Source organism: Carlito syrichta, unplaced genomic scaffold (assembly GCF_000164805.1).
Source record: "Carlito syrichta isolate Samal-C Ts95f unplaced genomic scaffold, Tarsius_syrichta-2.0.1 Scaffold306989, whole genome shotgun sequence".
Taxonomy (NCBI): Eukaryota; Metazoa; Chordata; class Mammalia; order Primates; family Tarsiidae; genus Carlito; species Carlito syrichta.
The window spans coordinates 158,997-178,438 of NW_007251085.1; the positions used below are offsets into that span (position 1 = coordinate 158,997).

Sequence of the window (19,442 nt, forward strand, 5' to 3'; positions counted from 1 at the left end):
AGGGTATGGCGAAAGGGAACACTTCTACACTGTTGGTGGGAGTGTAAACTAGTGCAACCTCTGTGGAAAGCAGTGTGGCGATTCCTAAAAGCTCTAAATATCAACCTCCCATATGACCCCACAATCCCCCTACTGGGAATATATCCTGAAGAACTCAAATCACTCTATTAAAAAGATACCTGCACACGTATGTTTATCGCGGCATTGTTCACAATAGCAAGAACCTGGAAGCAACCGTGCTGCCCATCAAAAGAGGACTGGATTAAAAAAATGTGGTACATATACACAATGGAATACTACGCAGCCATAAAAAAGAACAAAATCATGAATTTCGCAGCAACCTGGATGGAACTAGAGTCTATAATACTGAGTGACTTCTCACAGAAACAAAGATCCAAGTATCACATGTTCTCACTCATATAATGGACCTTGAACATCCAATGTAATACTATAAGAAAATGACTGACGGTACTGGGAAACTATTGGGGGGATGGGATTAACAGTAGCAAATATCTGTCTGGGGATGGGGAAACATCTCTTATCAACAGGGTGCCTGAATGAAACGTAATTGTATACCTAACCCTTAACTATACCCCACAACATCATAATTAAAAAATAAAAAATAAAATAAAAAAACCCCTGCCCTCTTGTGGCGGACTCTGTAATTGTTCCTCTAATGAGTTCTCTCCTGCAGAGCCACCTCTTTCACTCTCTCCTCAGTGTCTGGAGCAGGGAAGGAGGTGGGGCAGTGAAGGTGGGTGGGACTGCAGTCCTTCCCTCCCATTCTCATATGGTTAGGGAGATCTCCTCCCATGGGGAGGTGCAGGGTTTTCTCTTCCCCAGGTATGTACTCGCCGGGGGTGCCCTTGCCAGCTGCCAGGCCTGTCCTGGAATGGAGTTCTCTTATTGTGACTGACGTCCACGCTACGCCTGGGTTTGTCCCTCTCAGTTATGGCCTAGCTATGTGGGTCTGACATTTGGAGGATTGCTGTGGAGGAGGGGGTTTGGGTCAGCCCTGGACTCACCACTGATCTCTTTGGAACCTTCCTCATCCTTTTCTGACCACACCCTTTGTGTCTCGGCTGGATCAGGGTGGGGGTGGGACACCTGGAACTCAGCACTTGTCAGGTCCCCCCCCGAAGTTTGTGCTTTCAGGATATTCCCTCTGGGTCACAATCATTCCCTGAGTAGTTGATCCACAAGTCACAGAGATCAGGTCTGTTGCTCCATGGTGAGCAAGTTGGAGCACTTTCCTGCCCTACCTTCAAGATGGTGGTGGGGTGCCTCTCTTGTTCTCTTGTCCTCTTCCGTGGGACTTTGCCTCTGGACTTCTTTCGTAGCCCCTGCTGCCAGTGCCCTGCCAAGCGCTGAAGTGGTAAGGCAAAGCCTGGAGTCAGCAGTCTCTCCTGCCAATCGTGAGGGAAAGCCTGGGGCAATAGTCTCTCCCCGCTGCTTTTCTCCGGAAAATTTCTGTTAGTTTTAAAAAAACATGGCACTCGGCTTCTGGGACCTCGGAAGAGCCAGGGACCAAGCAGAGAAGCTGCAGCACCAGCTATTGCACCAGGGGCCTGACCACTTGCTCTTGAGGCCCCACGTAGACAGTCTCTCCTAGCATTTTCTTCCCAGGGAGGGTTTTGTTGATTTAAAAAAAAAAAGAAAGGAAATGGTGCTTGGTTTCTGCATCCAGTGAATCATTAGGGTCCAAGCCCAGCAGCTGTGGCACCAGCTGCTGTACCAGGTAGAGCCCTGGCGGCTAGCTCCCTAGCCCTCACTCAGCCAGCCACTTACACACCCACTCGCTCACCAGCATGTACACAAAATTTTCCATACACTCACACGCTCACACTGGGACTCGCATAGTCTGACTGGCTTGGCTGCCTTCTTCCCCCTGCCTCCAGCTGTGATTTTTTGAACTTTATGACTTGAGGTTTTATTTTTGCCTCATTTGGTTGCTGCTGGTGAATTTTGGGCTGTGTGTGTGTTGTTACAAACTTTCTCTTAACCAAAGGGAAATGACACTATCACTTTTTATATGATTGTTTGGATGCTACATGGAGGGGCCCCCAAAATGGAATTTATTTATAAAAACTTTGTATTCTTACATGTTTAAACTTTGTTCAACTTCAAAGTACTCTCTGTTTAATGCAGAACACCTATTGAGATGCTTTTTCCACTGCTCAAAACAGATTTGGAACTTGTCAATTTTCATATATTTTAGTGCTTCTGTCGTTTTTTTGTTTCACCTCTTCCATGTGGGCACTTTTTTTTTTTTAATCTGGGGAAACAAAATGAAGTCACTGGGGGCCACATCTGGTGAATAGGGAGGGTGGAGCATGGGGGTCATGCCATTTTTGGTCCAAAACTGCTGAACATTCAGTGCAGTATAGACAGGTGCACTTGTAAATCACCCATCATGAAATGGCAAATGCTTTGAAAGAGTTTAAAAAAAAAAATGCACTGAAGCCAAACATAGCCTCTTACAACAATGCTAGCTGGCACACTGATGCTAATGGGTTTCTAGAATACTTACCCCGTCGGAGAAGCCTATCCTACAAGGGCTCACCTTTCAAAAAATAATTCTGTGTTTTTTGGGTCTCCCCTTGTATATTAATGCATAATATACACATATATAAAGTAAGTCTACCAGTAACCTCACTGCCTCTGCCCCAGACAATTATTGTTGTCATGCATAGTTTTGGCATATGGGATACCAAACTAAGAATATGTGTTGGATTTCTAAATTTTTAAATTTTTAAAAAAAGATCATACTATACACATGTTAAGTTAAAAAAATGAAAGAAAAAGAACTTTAAGACTCAATAATATAGCCAATCCCATATTAAATGGGCAAAATATTTGAAAAGGTGGTCCACCAAAGATATGTCAAATGCACATGAAAAGATGCTTAGCATCATTGGTTATTAAAAGTGCAAATTAAAATCACAATAAGATATAGCTATATGCCTACTAGAATGGCTAAAATTAAAGGCTGACTACACCAATTGTTGGTGAAGATGTAGAACAACTGGAATTTTCATACACTGCTGGTGAAAATGTACAGAGGTACAGCCACTTTGAAAAACAATTTAGCAGTGTTTTAAAAAGTTCAATGTGCATTTACTTTGTGATCAGCCATTCCATTCCTAGATATTTACTCAAGACAGGTGAAAGCATATGTCCATACAAAGACATGTTCATGAATGTTTACAGTACCTTTATTTGTAACAGCTCAAACTTGGAAACAACTCAAATGTCCATCAACAGGTGAATCAATAAACTGTGGTTTGCTTATACAATGGAATACTACTCAGCAATGGAAATGAATGAACTGTTGATACACGCAACAACACAATAAATCTCAGCATAATCCTGCTGAGTGAAAGAAGCCAAACAAAGAGAACATACTATATGATTTTGTTTATATGAAATTATAGAAAATACAAACAAATTTTTAGTGACAGAAAGCAGATCAGCACTTGTCTGGGGACAGGGACGGGGCAGGGGCAGGGAGGGAGGCAAGGAGGGATTACAAAGGGGTAGGAAATATAAAACCTCAAACTATAAGAATCTTAGAAAATGGAGAAGACACCCTTATGGAAATTGGAACTGGCAACCAATTCCTATCCAGAACCCTAAAGGCCAATACCTTAAGAAATAAGATAGACAAGTGGAACCTCATCAAACTGACAAGCTTCCTCAAAGCAAAAGAAACCATCAAGAGAGCAGGGAGACAACCCACAGAATGGGAAAAAATATTTGCCAACTCCATGTCTGACAAAGGATCAGGATATACAAGGAACTCAAATGCGCCAAAAGGAAAAATACAGCCCCTTTAAAAAGTGGACAAAAGACATGAATAGACACTTCTTGAAAGAAGATATACAGGCAGCCAACAGACACATGAAAAAGTGCTCAGGCTCATCATCAGAAAATGCAAATCAAAACCACATTGAGATACCACCTAACCCCTGTAAGAATGGCCATCATTAAAACAAACAACAACAGATGCTGGTGAGGATGTGGAGAAAAAGGAACACTTCTACACTGCTGACGGGAGTGCAAACTTGTACAATCTCTCTGGAAAACAGTCTGGAGATTTCTGAAAGAACTAGAAATTGACCTTCCATATGACCCAGCAATCCCTCTTTTGGGAATATACCCGGAGGAGCTCAAATCATTCTACAAAAAAGGTACCCGCACACATATGTTTGTTGCAGCTCTGTTCACAATAGCAAAAACATGGAACCAACCATGCTTCCCATCGAAACTGGACTGGATAAAGAAAATATGGTACATATACACAATGGAATATTATGCAGCCATAAAGAAGGACAAATATATGGAATTCGTAGCAACTTGAATGGATTTGGAGTCGATCAAACTCAGTGATTCATCACAGAAACAAAGAACAGAGTACCATATGTTCTCACTCATAAGCGGACCCTGAACAATTATAATACTATAAGAAAGCATTTGGCAGTAATGGGAAACTGTCAGGGGAGGGGGATGGGATTGGCAGTTGAGGGAAACTGCTAGGGAGGGAGGGGTGTACCTCATCAACAAGGGTACCTGCATAATTAATGTTTGTATACCTAACCCTGAATTGTACCCTACATCTTTATAATTAAAAAAAATAATAAACTTTAAAAAAAGAGAAAGGGATAGGAAGAAACTTTGGGGAGTGATCAATATGTTCATTAACTTAATTGTGGTGATGATTATTTGATGGTTGTACATGTATGTCAAAACTTACCAAGTTGCACACTTAAACATGTGCAACTTATTTATATTAGCTATAACTCAAGGTATAAAAGAAAAAAATGTAGAAAAATTTAACATGGGCATCTTTCTATGTTAGCAACAAGGGTCTACATTCTTTTTGATACCTGTATGGTGTTTCATTATATATATATGTTCTGTGATTTTATCCACACAGCCTTGGGTGGTTGACTCATCTGTTCCAAGTAATGAGACCCCCATTTTTCTTTGTGGTTAAGGATAAGAATGGTTTTTATTTGCTGAACCTGATTAACACATCTGACATCATCGGTCAGAATGTAATTTCTGAAGCCTACTGCTTCTGGCTATCTGTGACCTCTTGTCTCATTGGACCCAGAAGACTCTTATTTATCCTAAACATGAAAACAGATTAAGTGACCATAAATGATTCTTTCCATAAAATTATGGAGCCTCAGAGATAATTAAATTTAACCCCTTTATTTTTACAGAAAAGAAAGCAGGATAAGTGATTTACCTGAGATCATATAGATAGTTTGAGCCCAGGGCTCCCATCTCTTAGTCTATTTTTACTGCACAGATGTCAAATAATTGCTTTTTTTGCCCTAGGGTTGTTTGTATCAGTTCTTGATCAGTACTTATTAATCTTTAGGAAAAAAAATATGAGCAAACAAACACTCTCTGTGGGCCACTGTTAATACTACCTCTCTAGAGGAATGGTTTCACTTAGGTTTTTTCCTCTTTGTGGCAGAGAGAGGAAAAGAATGATTCTAAAGTAAAAAATGAAATCAACGTCCTTGCTGTGTCCTGTACCATGAAGCTAATACATCTCTCGAGGAGTGACCACTGTTTCACCTCTTGTATGTTCTAGGATTTCAACCCTGCTGTTCACAGAACTATCTCAAACTTCGTGTGACAACTTGGAAAGTTTATTATTTGCTGGCTAAGGCATTATAGATTTTGTTTACCTCATTCTTTGTTCATTTGTTAGTTTGTTTGATAAATACCTATGAATGCTTACTATGTGCCGGATGTTGTTTTAGAGACTGGGATACATTGGTGAATATAAAAAGGTCACTTGTTTGTGGGACTTAGGTTTGGGGAGATGGGGGGGGGGTCACAGAAAATAAATAATCAAGTAAACATATAGTTATTAGATATTGACAAGTGCTATGGAGAAAATTAAGTAGACTAAAGGTATAGGGAGTGCCGGCAATGCATGTGTATACATATGCCGTTTTCTTTAAAATAGCCAGGGAAATTCTTAATAATAAGATGACATTTGTGCAAAGACAAAGCAAATGAGGGAGTAAACCCTGAGGGTATATAGGGGAAGATCATCGTAGGCAGAGAAAGCAACAGATATAGAGATCCTAAGGTGAGTTTGTGTTTGGCCCTTTTGAGTAATCTGGAACTGAGTGAGTGTAACATGGCAGCCCCAAATCTGAGAGGGCTTGTGTGTAAGATTTTTTACATATTCCAAAGAAGTCACCCAGAGGTCCAGCAGGGAAAGACATTGGTTTATTAGAACTTACAGGAGACACCGATGGTGGACATTTGGTGAAGAAATAATACAGCAAATAGTTTTACAGTCAAGCAAGTTAATTATTCAACTTGCTACACGGTATTTATAATCACAGTGAGTAAGGGTGCCATCCACATTGTTCTCAACTCTGTTCAGTTACCTGTACCTCATGACTCATTGCTGGAAATATGTGTATCCTGCAGAGATCAGCCTTGGCCTGGGGCTGCTTCCTGGGAGAGAGGCAGAAAGAAGCCAGATATAGGGGAAAAGAGTCAATGACTAGACAATTAACTTACAGTGAGCAAGGGGATCATGGGAAAGGATAAGGACAGAGATGGAATGAAAAGCAGATTGTGTAAGACTTTGGTGATACTTTTAAGTATTATTTTACTCTGAGTGAGAAGGATGGCTCTGAGGGACACAATTTTAATTTTTCTTCTTTTTAAAAATTGAGGTAAAATTTATGTTACATAAAATCATCGTTTTAACAATTTAAAAGTGTGCAATTCCGTGGCTGTTAGTACTTTCAGAATGTTTTGCAACCATCACCACAATCTAACTTCAAAACACTTTCATCATCCCAAAAAGAAACCTCATATCAATTAAGCAGTCACTCCCTATTTCTCCTAGCCCCTAATCTACTTTCTGACTCTATGAATTTTTCTATTCTGAACATTTCATATAAATGCAATCATATATCATGTGGCCTTTTGTGTCTGACTTCTTTCACTTAACATAATGTCTCAAAGGTTCATCCATGTATTATCCATGTACATCTTTCAGCATGTATCAGAACTTCATTCTCTTTTATGGATGAATAATGCGGATGGACCATATTTTGTTCATCTAGTCATCCATTGATGAGTATTTGGAGGTGTTTCCATCTTTTGGCTATAGGAATAATGCTGCTGTGAACATTCATATAAATGTTTTTGTGTGGACATATGTTGTTCAGTTCTCTCGGGTCTAAGCCTAGAAGTGGAATTACTGGGTCATATGGTGATTCTATGTCTGATTTATATTTTAAAAGCACATTTTGGCTGTTGTGGCATGGATAGATTGCATGAAGCAGGGAGATTAGTTAGGAGGTTGCTGCAACCATCCAGGAGCTAGAGGGTGGTGGTTTGGACCAGAGTAATGGCAGTGAGTGGGTGAAAACTGGTCAGATTTTAGATATACATCAAAGATAGAGCCAAGAGGATTTGCTGACAGATTTGTTTTGTATTGTTAAAGAAGGAAGAGTCAAGCATGGTTCTTAAGCTTTTTGATCTGGGAAATGAAAGGAGGGAGTTGCCATTTGATGAGATTGAGGGAAGAGCAAGTTTGGGGGAAGATTAGGGCTTTGGTTTTGGGCTTGCTGTGTTTGAGACACCCAAATAGAGACTCGATTAGTTTGTTGGAAAAACAAGTCTGGAGTTTGAGTAAGAAATAAATTTGAGTTATTAGTTTATAGAGGATATTTAAAGCCACAAGACTAGATGAGATCATTTAAGGATAATTTTAGATAGAGAAGAGAAGCAGCCCAAGGAAGAAGCCTGGATGTAATCCAAATATTAGAGGTCTGGGAGAGGAAGAGGGACCAGCAAAGGAGACTGAGAAGCAGCAGCAAGTGAGGTCTGAAGAGGAAACCAGGAGAGTGTGGTGTCCTGGCAGCCAAGGAAAATTATTTGAGAAACTTGAGGCAGAATGAATTTTTTATTTTCCTGCTGCTTTCACTGATTATTTGAGGTAAGGGGCCCAGGAATGGTGTTCTTCCCTTTAGAGATAAGGACTGCCATTTTGAATGCCCAGGGTGATTTTTCATTTAAGGTGATTAAGCTGAAAAAGAATTCTGGTCTTCCAAATATACTGCTTATTTATGGATATATGGGCATTTATTCAAGAATTCAGTCAACAAATATTTGAGTACCTGCTCTATGTTAGTCTCTCTTCTGGGCATTGAGAACACAGCAGTCAACAAGATATATGGTCACTGATCTCATGGAACTTAGTCTAATGGAGGAGCAATACACTAAACAAATCATTTGTTTAAATTGTTGAACAAATTAAATATTCTTTGTTTAAAAGGCATAAATAAATAGTTATGTATATGATGAGTGCTACCAAGAAATCAGGGTGCTTTGGGAGTACATAGGAGGGTAACTAAGTCAGACTTGGGGTTGGGCATGATCAGAGAGATCCAGAGGAATCGACATATAAGGAGAGATCTGAAGAAGGAGTAGATTTAGTCATGTGAAGAAAAGTTGCCACTGTGAAAAAAATCCCAGGCAGAGAAAAGAGGGAAGAGGGAAAGCTTTGGGATATTCATGGAACCAAAAGAATCTCACTTTTTTGGAACATAAAACATGAGGAGGAGTGGAGGGTGAAAGACGAGGCTGGAGAGGCAAGCAGGGACCAAATCCTAAGGATTTTCTTGCCATGCTAAGGAGTTTGAAGTCAATCCCAACAGCAATGGGGAATCACTGAAGAGTTTTACAAGTGTACTCAGTATGCCTGTAGTCCCAGCTACTCTGGAGGCTGAGGCAGGATGATTGCTTGAGCCCAGGTGTTAGAGGCTGCAGTGTACTATGATTGTGCCACTGCACTCCAGCCTGGGCAACGTAGCAAGACCATCTCCTAAATCAATCAATTAATAAATTAGTTAATTTTTTAAAAAGCGTACTCATTTATTTTACAAGAGCACTCAGGCTACCATTGTGAATGAGTTAGAAGGAGGTCTGACTAGAGATAGGAGAGCCTGCTTCCTTTAAATACTGGCTTTTGGTTTTTATTCTAGCGTGCCACTTGAAGTGCCAAAGCTGAAAAGTGGAAAGAGTGTGCTGGAGGCTGAGAGTGAGAGTCTGGACAGCTACACAGCTGACTCAGATAGCACATCCAGGTGAGGTTCCACCCATTTCCCTCACCTGCACTCAACCCTGGGTTCCCATTTTGTTCTCAACATCAGAATGCAGGGCTCTTATACCTTCAAGTGCTCATGATTTCTGTCCTCAGGCAATCAAGTAAAGTGTTTTCTCTGACCTCATCAGAAGTCCTTCAGTAGCACTTCCCTTGATTTTGCTCTGAGTGTATTAACTTCTCCAGGCTGCTGCACCTTGGAGGATTGTTTCTAGCCCAGCAGCAACTGATGCTGCTGTCCCTTAGGAATGGCAGTGTGTTTTGTGTTTGTGCATAGTTGTCTATCTCATTCTCTGCATTCCTCCAAGGTAAATTAGATGTGGAGTGAACCTTCTGGATTTGGTCACTATGATCACCCCAAGCCAGTAGCTCTCCTTCCATAGAGCTCTGGTCCCTGGGTAGAAAGGAAATGGGAGAGGGTGACTTAGTTATAACTTCTGAATCTACCTCCAGGAGAGACTCTCTGGATAAATCTGGCCTCTTACCAGAATGGAAGAAGATGTCTGCCCCCAAATCTCAAGTAGAAAAGGTAAGCTTCAGGCTATTGGTCTGCCTTCCTGTCCTTCCTTTCCTTCCTTCCCTTTCTTCCCCCTCACTCCATTTTCTCCCTCCTTCCTCCCCTCTCTCTCCTCTCTCTGTCCTCCTTCAGCCTTTCCTTCCCATTCTCACCCTCCCTTTCTTTCTCTCTCCCCTTGCCTGCCTCCCTACCTCACTCCCTCCTCCTCCCCTTCCCTCCCTTCCTCCATTCTCCCCTCCCCTCTCCTCTCCTCTTCCTTCCCTCACTCCCTCCCTTTCTTTCCTCAGGTAGAATTTAAATCAGGAATTCAACTAAACAGATTTAAGTTCAGATTCACTCGGGGACATTTTATAAGGTTTTGGTTGAAATGTGTAAGAAAATAGGTTTTGTACTACTTCTAGGCATTTAATCTTTCCTTTAAGTTAATCATAGTGTAGTGAACATCTGAACCTTATTCTTCATAAGGCTATCCTTCTTTCCTTACTCCTTCCACCTACCCAGCTGTCCTTTTCCATTTCCTTGCCCTTCCTTATTCCTTCCTAGGAAACTCAGCCTGGGGGTCAAAATGTGATATCTGTTGATGAGGATGAAATGATATTCAAGAAAAACACCAGAAAAATTCTCAGGCCTTCAGGTAGCTGGTTTCCCTTTATGGTCTTTTGGGACTGAAGTACTGAGCACCTTTGATGGGCTCCTAGTATGGAGAAGAATAAGTCTCTTTTGATTTGGGTTTTTGATCTTCCACTTAGAATACACTAAATCTGTGATAGATCTTCGCCCAGAAGATGTGGGGCATGAAAGTAGCTCCTTGGGAGACAGAAGTAAATCTGTCCCAGGCCTCAGTGTGGATATGGTAAGTGCCCTTGGCCACTGTATGAAACTTTATGTATTTAGAGTGTCTTCAGGACCTGATGCTCTCAATCGATCTGTTTAATTCTTTAGGAAAAGGCAACATGAATTGTGATTCCCCCACATTTCTAAAGTAAACTTGGCTCATGATTCGCTTAAAGGAAAGAGCTGTCTTTGCTATCTCTTTGTTTTTGTAACACATTGCTGGATATATGGTTGGGGCTCAAATAAATAATTCTTTTGATTAAAATGTAAAGAGATAGCTGGATTGGGCAGTCAAATGAGAGTTATAGCTCCTATGAAAAGCGTTAACTATTCTGATTCTTTTGAGATATAAGACAGATCGTTGAAATAGAGCTGGGAAGCCTAAAATGGGGAGATATGAAAATATGAATATGTGCATACACATACATATGACACTTCAGAGCTTTGCAACAATTATGTTTCCCACTAAAGGAAATATATTAGTCTTTTCAAATACTGCATGTTCTTGCTTGCATGTGGGAGCTATATAGTGTGGACACGTGGAAGCAGAGTGTGAAATGATGGGAAATGGAGACTTGGAGAGGATGGGAGGTTGCTTGGTGGGTACAACGTGTGTTGATCCTGTGATGGATGCAATAAAGGCTCTGACCTCTGGAATACATCAATGTAGCAAAATTTCACTTGTACCCCATGAATATATACAAATTAAAAAAATTGTTTCAGATTTTAAAAAATAAAACAAAAAGCAAAATATTAGGCTTTGAAGCTTTCCTGGCCTTTATTAACTCTGAATCTACATTTATTGTTCCAGGAAGAGGAGGAGGAGGAGGAGGAGGAGAAGGAAGAAGAAGAAGAAGAAGAAGAAGAAGAAGAAGAAGGGGAAGAGGAAGAAGAAGAAGAAGACATTGACCATCTGGTGAAGTTGCATCGCCAGAAGCTAGCCAGAAGCAGCATGCAAAGTGGCTCCTCCATGGTGAGTTCTGTTAGTTCTGTGGGGTACACACTGGGGTACTAGGAGGAAAAGAAGCATCTCCCTAGAACAGACTCAGAACATGGGGAAATAATTCTAGTCATTCTTTCCAGGCAAGTGAGATGCATTTGTTTGTTCCTATTGTCAACTTAGACCATAGGTGCTTAGTGTACATCTAAGGTGACTTCTGGAGCCTCTCGCCTGGAGATTATTACATTAGGTAATGAGGGCTAGGGGCATTCTTCATCACAGCTTTGGGAACAGAAACCTTAATTTCTCCCCTAAATAGGTACCCAGGCCAGGAAGTAAGTAAGATCATATTTCTTCATTATAGCCACACTAAAGTCAAGTAAGTGTCCTGAGAGGCGCTCTGGCAGGGTTAATTGGTATCAGCATATAGCTAAGGATCAACAATACTAGTCAGGATCATGAAGTTAAAGGGACATTTAAGAACCAGAGTCTAGTTCTGTTACAAGTATGAAGATTGATATTTAGAGGAAACAGAGTCAGAAGCAAGGGTGATTAGAGTTTGTTCACATTCACACACAGGAAGAGAATGTCGACTCACACAACAGATTACTGCCAGAGAGGAAGGTGACTTTTCACTTCTGGTAGTGTTTCCTTCCTACTTACCCACTCCCAATTTTGGGCCAGTCTCTTTTCTTTATAATTCTTGACAGAGATAAGGTGGGTAAAAGAAACTCACAGATTATCAAGGCACCTTGTTTTAATTAGTAACTAACCCCTTCTAGCCAATGTTTTAGTATTGATGACATAACAAAAATGGACTTGCCTGCACCTTATCTCAACTCCTTGCCCACCTTCTGAGGCAGGTGGAAATTAACACTAAAATGTATAAAAATAAGGAAAGAAAAATGAAGAGCCTAGGTAAACCATGAACTGATTTATTAACCTGAACCATTGTGAGTGTGTTGGTAACTTTGTCTTATCCTCTGAGTCAAGGACTGTTGGCAGTACTAATTTGTTGCAGGGGCTTCAGAAACTTTTGTTTTGTTCAGGGACTGGCTTTATCAAGAGGGAAGATATGTGCCATGTAGGTGGAGGAGTGTTCCTTCCCTAGATGTTCATGGGTGCTTTATCTTCAGAGTACAATCGGCAGCATGATGAGCATCTATAGTGAAGCTGGTGATTTTGGGAACATCTTTGTGACTGGCAAGATTACCTTTTCTCTGAAGTATGAGCAGCAAACACAGAGTCTGGTCATCCATATGAAGGAGTGCCACCAGCTGGCCTATGCTGATGAAGCTAAGAAGCGGTCTAACCCGTGAGTGCTTCTAGAACCTGACTGATACTCTGAGACTGGAGACCAGACCCTGGCATCTGTCTGGCCACTCTTGAACAAAGCTTATCACTTTGGCGGGGGGTGGGGTGGGGGTAGGGAAGGTGTGATGTAGAAAAGGGGCAGAATTGGGACAAAGCAAGAATGGTGTGTCTAAGAGGGTTTGATGTGACATTTTTGATATTGCATTTTGCCATGGCATATTTATATGGAGAGCAAAGAAGTGAAGAATGGGCTTGAAAAAGGATGGCCATTTACTCAGTACTCTCTTTGGTTTCTAGGTATGTGAAGACTTATCTTCTTCCTGATAAGTCCCGCCAGGGAAAAAGAAAAACCAGCATCAAGCGGGACACCATCAATCCACTGTATGATGAGACCCTCAGGGTAAATATGTAGACTCCGAGGGTAGGAAAACTTGTTCTATCTTGTGTCCTAAGCTGTAGCCATTCCTCTGCAACATGGTTGGGTGACACGGGTTTCAATGGGCCATGTCTGTTTCTGAAGATATACTCTGGGCATCTGTTCACATTCTGATCTCCCAGAGAAGAGAACAGAGATGATCTGGCTTTCCTGGATCATTGTGAAGTTGTAGATCCACACAGCCACACATCTCATTTTAAAAAGTCATTTGAGAGAAGGAGTCTCCTTGGCAATTCTTTTTGGATGTTCCAGTGTTCTCTCACTCACTCCAGGAAAAATTAATTAATTTTCCAAGTTCTCCTATGGAATTTGGTAGGTTTTTAAAAAAATGGGTAAGTAGAGGCTTTGAGTGAGGAAACTCAACTCAAAGTGCTTAGGGGCTAAAATAATTTGGTATTCAGGACTGTTGACTCTGGGTATGGTTGTTCAGGTTTAAAATAATCTTTTCTGAGAAATTACCACTAACTAATCATCTTGGGCTTCTACTTTTCCTTCACAGTATGAGATCCCAGAATCTCTCCTGGCCCAGAGGACCTTGCAGTTTTCGGTTTGGCATCATGGTCGTTTTGGCAGAAACACTTTTCTTGGAGAGGCAGAGATTCAAATGGATTCCTGGAAACTTGATAAGAAACCGGATCATTGCCTCCCTTTACATGGAAAGGTAGTCTGCTTTAACAACTTCTGCAGCTTGGGTCTGAGGTAGAATTCTCTGCAGTGGCCTCTGCTGGTCTATGGTTGGTAGTGTCCTTGAATGTAGTCTTCTCTAGGGTTCTAGCACACCCTGCTGGGGTTTCTGAGTTTGACAGCGATTTCAGAGGCACTTGCTAAGTGTGAGTTTTGTGTAAACCAATCAAAGTATGAAGTCATGGTTTTGCTTTTAAAAGTTTTTCTTATGTGTACCAAGCTTTGCCTCCTAACCTTCCATAATCTGAGTGTGTCCTAACATCCTAACTTGGCACCTCTTCTTCAAACTAACCCTCTGGGTGTATCCTAATGTGTACCCCTTTTCCAAGCTAAACTTCTTACTAAAGAAGGAGAAAGTAAAACTATTCATGGAGCTCCAATTGCTGTACTGTTTGTTACACAGACCAGGGAAAATTTTACTTTGGAGATGGCATCTCAAGCAAGAGTGTAGCAGTGGGGCATAATCATGCTTGGGACCTGAGTGTGGACCTGGATTGGAATTCTGGTTCTGTCACTTGCCAGCTAGGTTAGTCATCTAACTTATAAAATAACTTAGGGAAGTCACCTAACTTCTGTGATCCTTAGTTTTTTCATCTATAAAATGAAGATAACAATAGTATTCCTCTTTTGCAGCACTGCGTATGAAGTGCCAGTCAGTAACTGGCACATGATGGACATTCAGTAGCTTGCTGTCAGTCTAGTTAAGATGAAGTTGCTAAAACAGAGGACTGAGTCAGCAACTTCTTGATTATCAAAACTGTACAATGAAAGGACAAAGTTCTTCTTTTACAGTAGTATTTTAAGTGTTTAAAACAATACATGGTGCATAGATTATCTTTGGGAAGCTAGATAAGAAACTAGAATGGTGGCTGCTGCTAGGAATGAAGACTGAAGTGGAAGGGAGATTTAGTTTTTTCTATATGCCCCTTTTTAATGTTTGAATTTTTTACTATGGTTAAGAAAATTAAGTGTAAAAGGATTTATATGCATATGGTTCAAAATTAAAACAACATAAAGTGTATTTAAAAAGTAGGTCCCATTGCTTAGAAATAACCACTGTTAACAATTACTTGGGTTTCCTTCTAGAAATTTTGTATTAAGCAGCACAGATACATTTATAGATTTATATATATTTTCTTTTTTATACAAATGGGCTCTCACGAACCCTGTGGCTTATATATCTCTTGATTTTTTTCCCCATTTAACAATGTATTGACTGGGCTCAGTGGCTCAGCCTGTAATCCCAGCATTTTGGGAGGCCAAAGCAAGTGGATTGCCTAAGCCTGCAGTTTTCAGAATTAGCTGAAGGCTAGGCATGGTGGATCATGCCTGTAATCCCAGCACTTTGGGAGGCTGAGGTGAGAGGATTGCCTGAGCCCAGGGGTTCAAGACCAGCCAGGGGAACTTGTCAAGACCTCATCTCTACAATAAATCAAAAAATTAGCCGGCATGATAGCATGCGCCTGTTGTTCCAGCTGCTTGGAATGCTGAGGTAGAAGGATCCACTGAGCCCCGCAGGTCGAGGCTGCGATGGCTGTGAGTGTGCCACTACATTCCAGTCTGGGTGACAGAGTGAGACTCCTACTAAAAAAAAAAAAAAAAAAAAACCCCGAGAGAACACTATGAAAACTTTCAAGGATACCTGCATGATGAACATTTGTATACCTAACCCTGAATTGTACTCCACCTCTTTAAAATTAAAAATTAAAAAAAAGAATTAGCTGGACATGGTAGTACATACCTGTATCTTAGCTACTCATGAGACTGAGGTGGGAGAATTTCTTGAGTCCAGGAGTTTGAGGTTGCTGTCACTGCACTCCAGCCTGGGCAACAGAGTGAGACCTCTGTCTTAAAAAAAAAGCAAAACATAAAAATGATATATGCCATTCTCACAAAAAGACACTATAGATGTTAATATAGAGTAAAAAGGGAAAGTTCTTTGTTATTAGAGTAAAAAGGGAAAACTCTTTCCTTTCCCCATTCTGCTCACCTATCTAGAGGAAACAAGTATGTCTATATCCTGGGGTTTTCTATGAAGTGTAGTACAGTGATTAGAAGCATGAACTCAGGAACCAGTCTGTCTGAACATAACCTCTCTGTTCCATAACCTGTAAAATGGGGATAATAGTATCTGTTTCATAGGGACTATTTTGAGGATTAAAAAAAGATAGACTTAAAGTACTTATAACAGTACCTGGCACATAGTAAATGCTATATAAGTGATAATGATAAAAATAATTATTTGTATACATATGTTCACATGTACAAATATGAATATATTTTAATATAAGTGGGATTTTTTCCTGCATCTTCCTTTGTTAACTTAACACTTTGTCTTGGATGTTTTTCCATGTCAGCATGTACAGATTTAGATTCACTGCATTTTTTTGGATGGCTGCATGCCTATATCCCATACGAGTGCATTAAAATTACTCATTTAACCCTTCCTATGTTTATTGACAATTAGGTTGCTTCTACTTTTTGGCTATTACTAACAATGCTGGTAGCCAGATTCTTTGTCATGGTGTCAGCCCTTTGTTAGTTTGTGTGGCAACTTTGCTGGAAGACACCTCTGAGAATATTTGGAATCTAGTAACTGTACCCCAAAGTGGCATAATAGTGGGTAGTGTAGAAGACTCTGTTCTGCTGCATCTCTTTCTGAATAAACTGCCCTAGAACCCTGTGACTGCAATAGCCCAGGGACCTTAAGTTGTATCCATGAAGAGAAGGAGCCTCATATTCTGTGAAGCCGTTCTTGGGGGTAGCTTTAGAATCCCCTCAGGGAGAGGTCCCAGCAATTCCTGAGAAGCCTGGCTTGACCTGTTGGGTTTCTCTGTGTTTCAGATCAGTGCTGAGTCCCTGACTGGCTTGCCATCACACAAAGGCGAGTTGGTGGTTTCATTGAAATACATCCCAGCCTCCAAACTCCCTGTTGGAGGTGACCGGAAAAAGAGTGAGTTTCCTTTGGGGCCCTGGATTTAGCTCTTAGTCTTTGTGGTATCCCCTCTTCTGGAAATGTTCTTCTCTCCCCATTCTCCTCCCTTTCTCTCTGGTAAAGTCTTAAGGTTCAGTCTCAAAGTTATTTCCTCTTTAAAACACTCCCAAACGTAACCAGCTCTGTGTGAAGCTGGTGCTGGCTACTGGCTAGCACTGTTGGAGAGACCAGATTGGGATGCTCCTTGGATCTTCTAGGGAAGATTCCTTTACTAAGAAACCTTTTCTGCATTTTTAAAAACCAGAATGGAATGCCTTGGGTTTGGCATTCCTTTTTTTTAGGCTACTAAGTTGACTGGATCTTTGCCCAGCCGTGGCAATCTACTAAGAGGGCAGAATAAAACAGAAACTTTAGGACTAAGAAGGGTGGTTGGAAGAGTTGGTAAAGTATGTGGGACAGGAAGTTGAATGCTGAGGAAGAGTAATTCAACATGCTCGGCCCATGTTAGTGACTATGGACATGTGGATGAGTAAGACATGATATTTGCTTTCCCTTAAGGATCTTAAGTGTTTGTAAGACAGTCATGTGCTAAAAGGACATAGATATAAAAGTAATGAGTTCTCTCTGGTTATATTTGGGAGAGCTTTAAAGAGAAAGTAACTTTGAGACTGAACCTTAAGACTTTACCAGGCAGAAAGGGAGGAGAATGGGGAGAGAAGAACATTTCCAGAAGAGGGGATAGCACAAGCAGAGGGTTTTTAAAGGCATGGTAAATGTGGGGTTGTAGGTGAGTGTGGGGAATGAACCCCTTATTTCAGTGGAAATGGAGTTGTGATATGCTATATATGGAAGTGGGGCTGGTATTGAAGCTGAGGCTAGAGCCTGACCAAAAATGACCTTAAACGTAATGGTAAGAAGTTTAACTTGATCCATTGGCAATGAGAAGCCAGAGTTCTTTTAAAAATATACCTTCAGCAAGGTCTCATCTAGAGGATGTGGGGAATCAATGAGATCCCCAAGGAGGGGATATAGAATGACCAGAGAAGAGAGGTTAAGAATAGAACCATAGGGATCAGGGAGCAGCAACATTTTAAAGAATGAAGAGAGAAAGACATGGGTGTGAATTAGAGGATTATCAGAAAGAAATGCCAGGAGAGCACCTCAAGAAGAAGAGGCAAGGGTTGTTAACAGCATTGAAATATCACAAGGAGGTCAGGCTGGATGGGGACTGAGAAGACATGTCTAGTTGGCAGTGTATTGCATTTTCAGTGGATTAGAAGAAGCAGAAACCAGATTTCAATAGAAACTGGGCTGAGTGAATGAGGCAAAGAAGTAGAGGGAGTGAATGTGGACTTTCTTTCAGGGTAATTGATGACGAAAGAAAGGAGAGACATGAGCTGGGCTCAGTGGCTCAGCCTGTAATCCTGTGCCTTTGGGAGGCTGAGGTGAGTGGATTGCCTGAGCCCGCGGGTTCGAGACCCACCTGGGCAGGCAAGACCTCATCTCTACAATAAATCAAAAAATTATCCGGGTGTGGTAGCATGCGCCTGTAATTCCGGCTACTTGGAAGGCTGAGGCGGAAGGATCGCCGGAGCCCAGCAGGTCAAGGCTGAGGTGGCCGGGAGCGGCCACTGCACTCCGGTCTGGGTGACAGAGTGAGACTCCAACTCAAAAAAAAAAAGAAAGGAGAGACATGGAGAATAGCTTGAAGAAGAGATAAGGTTGAAGGGAGGTTTTCTTTTAAAAGGATTTTTTTAAAAAGGTAAGATTAGCATATATTTAGACTGAGGAACTAGTGGAGAGAGAAATATTAAAAATGGGAGGTGGGGATTGAAATTGATGATGCCTGATGAGTCCTATGAAGTGAAGATGGAATCGAGAACTCAAGTAGAGGAGTTTCTACTTTTTAAAATTATTCAACAAATATCTGGCAATTATATGTCGCTAAGCCTCAATTTTCTCATCTATAATACACACAAAAATAGTGTGTGTCTTGTAGGGTTATTTTGAGACTCCAATGCTTAACATAGTATCTGGCACATCGCCAGTTTCAATAAGCATTTTTTGCTATTGTGGTTGATATGAATTGAGCGCCTACTGCTTACTGTCGGGTACTGGGCTGGGTACTGAAGACACAAATCAGGTGTGGTTCAGTTGTTGTGGAGCTTGCTGCCTTCAGGAGCAGGAAAAGGAAGTGAGATGTAGATAAAGCTCAAAGTCACTGTGGAGGTGTAGGGCTCACTTGCTATGGCTGACATCCCTTACAGGTAAAGGTGGGAAAGGGGGAGAGCTCCAGGTGTGGATCAAAGAAGCGAAGAACCTGATGGCTGTGAAAGCAGGAGGGACTTCAGACAGCTTTGTCAAGGGGTGAGTCCCTGGACCAACACCAAACTAGACAGTTTCAGGACAAGAGAGCTAAGACGGGAATTCAATTTAACCTTTCTCTGTGGGTATTATCCTCTGTGTTCTGTCACCCCCAGCAGCCAACTTTGTTCTTGAAATTAGGTAACTGCAAAACCTCCACCACCACCTTTGGACCAGTCTAAGCTCAGTTAGAACTGGGCTGTAGTGTTGTATCCAAAGAGGAGGGTGATAGATAGATAGGTTCTGACTTTTCTCTAACTC

General features: G+C 41.2%; 1 protein-coding gene across 1 annotated transcript in view; it reads left to right on the forward strand.

Moving 5' to 3' along the window:
- The window catches only part of SYTL4 (synaptotagmin like 4), a 31,307-nt gene that overhangs the window by 8,694 nt on the left and 3,171 nt on the right, over positions 1 to 19,442 (forward strand). Inside the window, exons 5-14 of the mRNA XM_008063674.2 lie at positions 9,039 to 9,140; positions 9,611 to 9,686; positions 10,218 to 10,308; positions 10,424 to 10,531; positions 11,393 to 11,481; positions 12,585 to 12,763; positions 13,060 to 13,162; positions 13,698 to 13,859; positions 16,727 to 16,835; positions 19,085 to 19,184. Coding sequence (XP_008061865.1) covers positions 9,039 to 9,140; positions 9,611 to 9,686; positions 10,218 to 10,308; positions 10,424 to 10,531; positions 11,393 to 11,481; positions 12,585 to 12,763; positions 13,060 to 13,162; positions 13,698 to 13,859; positions 16,727 to 16,835; positions 19,085 to 19,184 — 1,119 coding nt within the window. The remainder of the gene's footprint in view (positions 1 to 9,038; positions 9,141 to 9,610; positions 9,687 to 10,217; positions 10,309 to 10,423; positions 10,532 to 11,392; positions 11,482 to 12,584; positions 12,764 to 13,059; positions 13,163 to 13,697; positions 13,860 to 16,726; positions 16,836 to 19,084; positions 19,185 to 19,442) is intronic.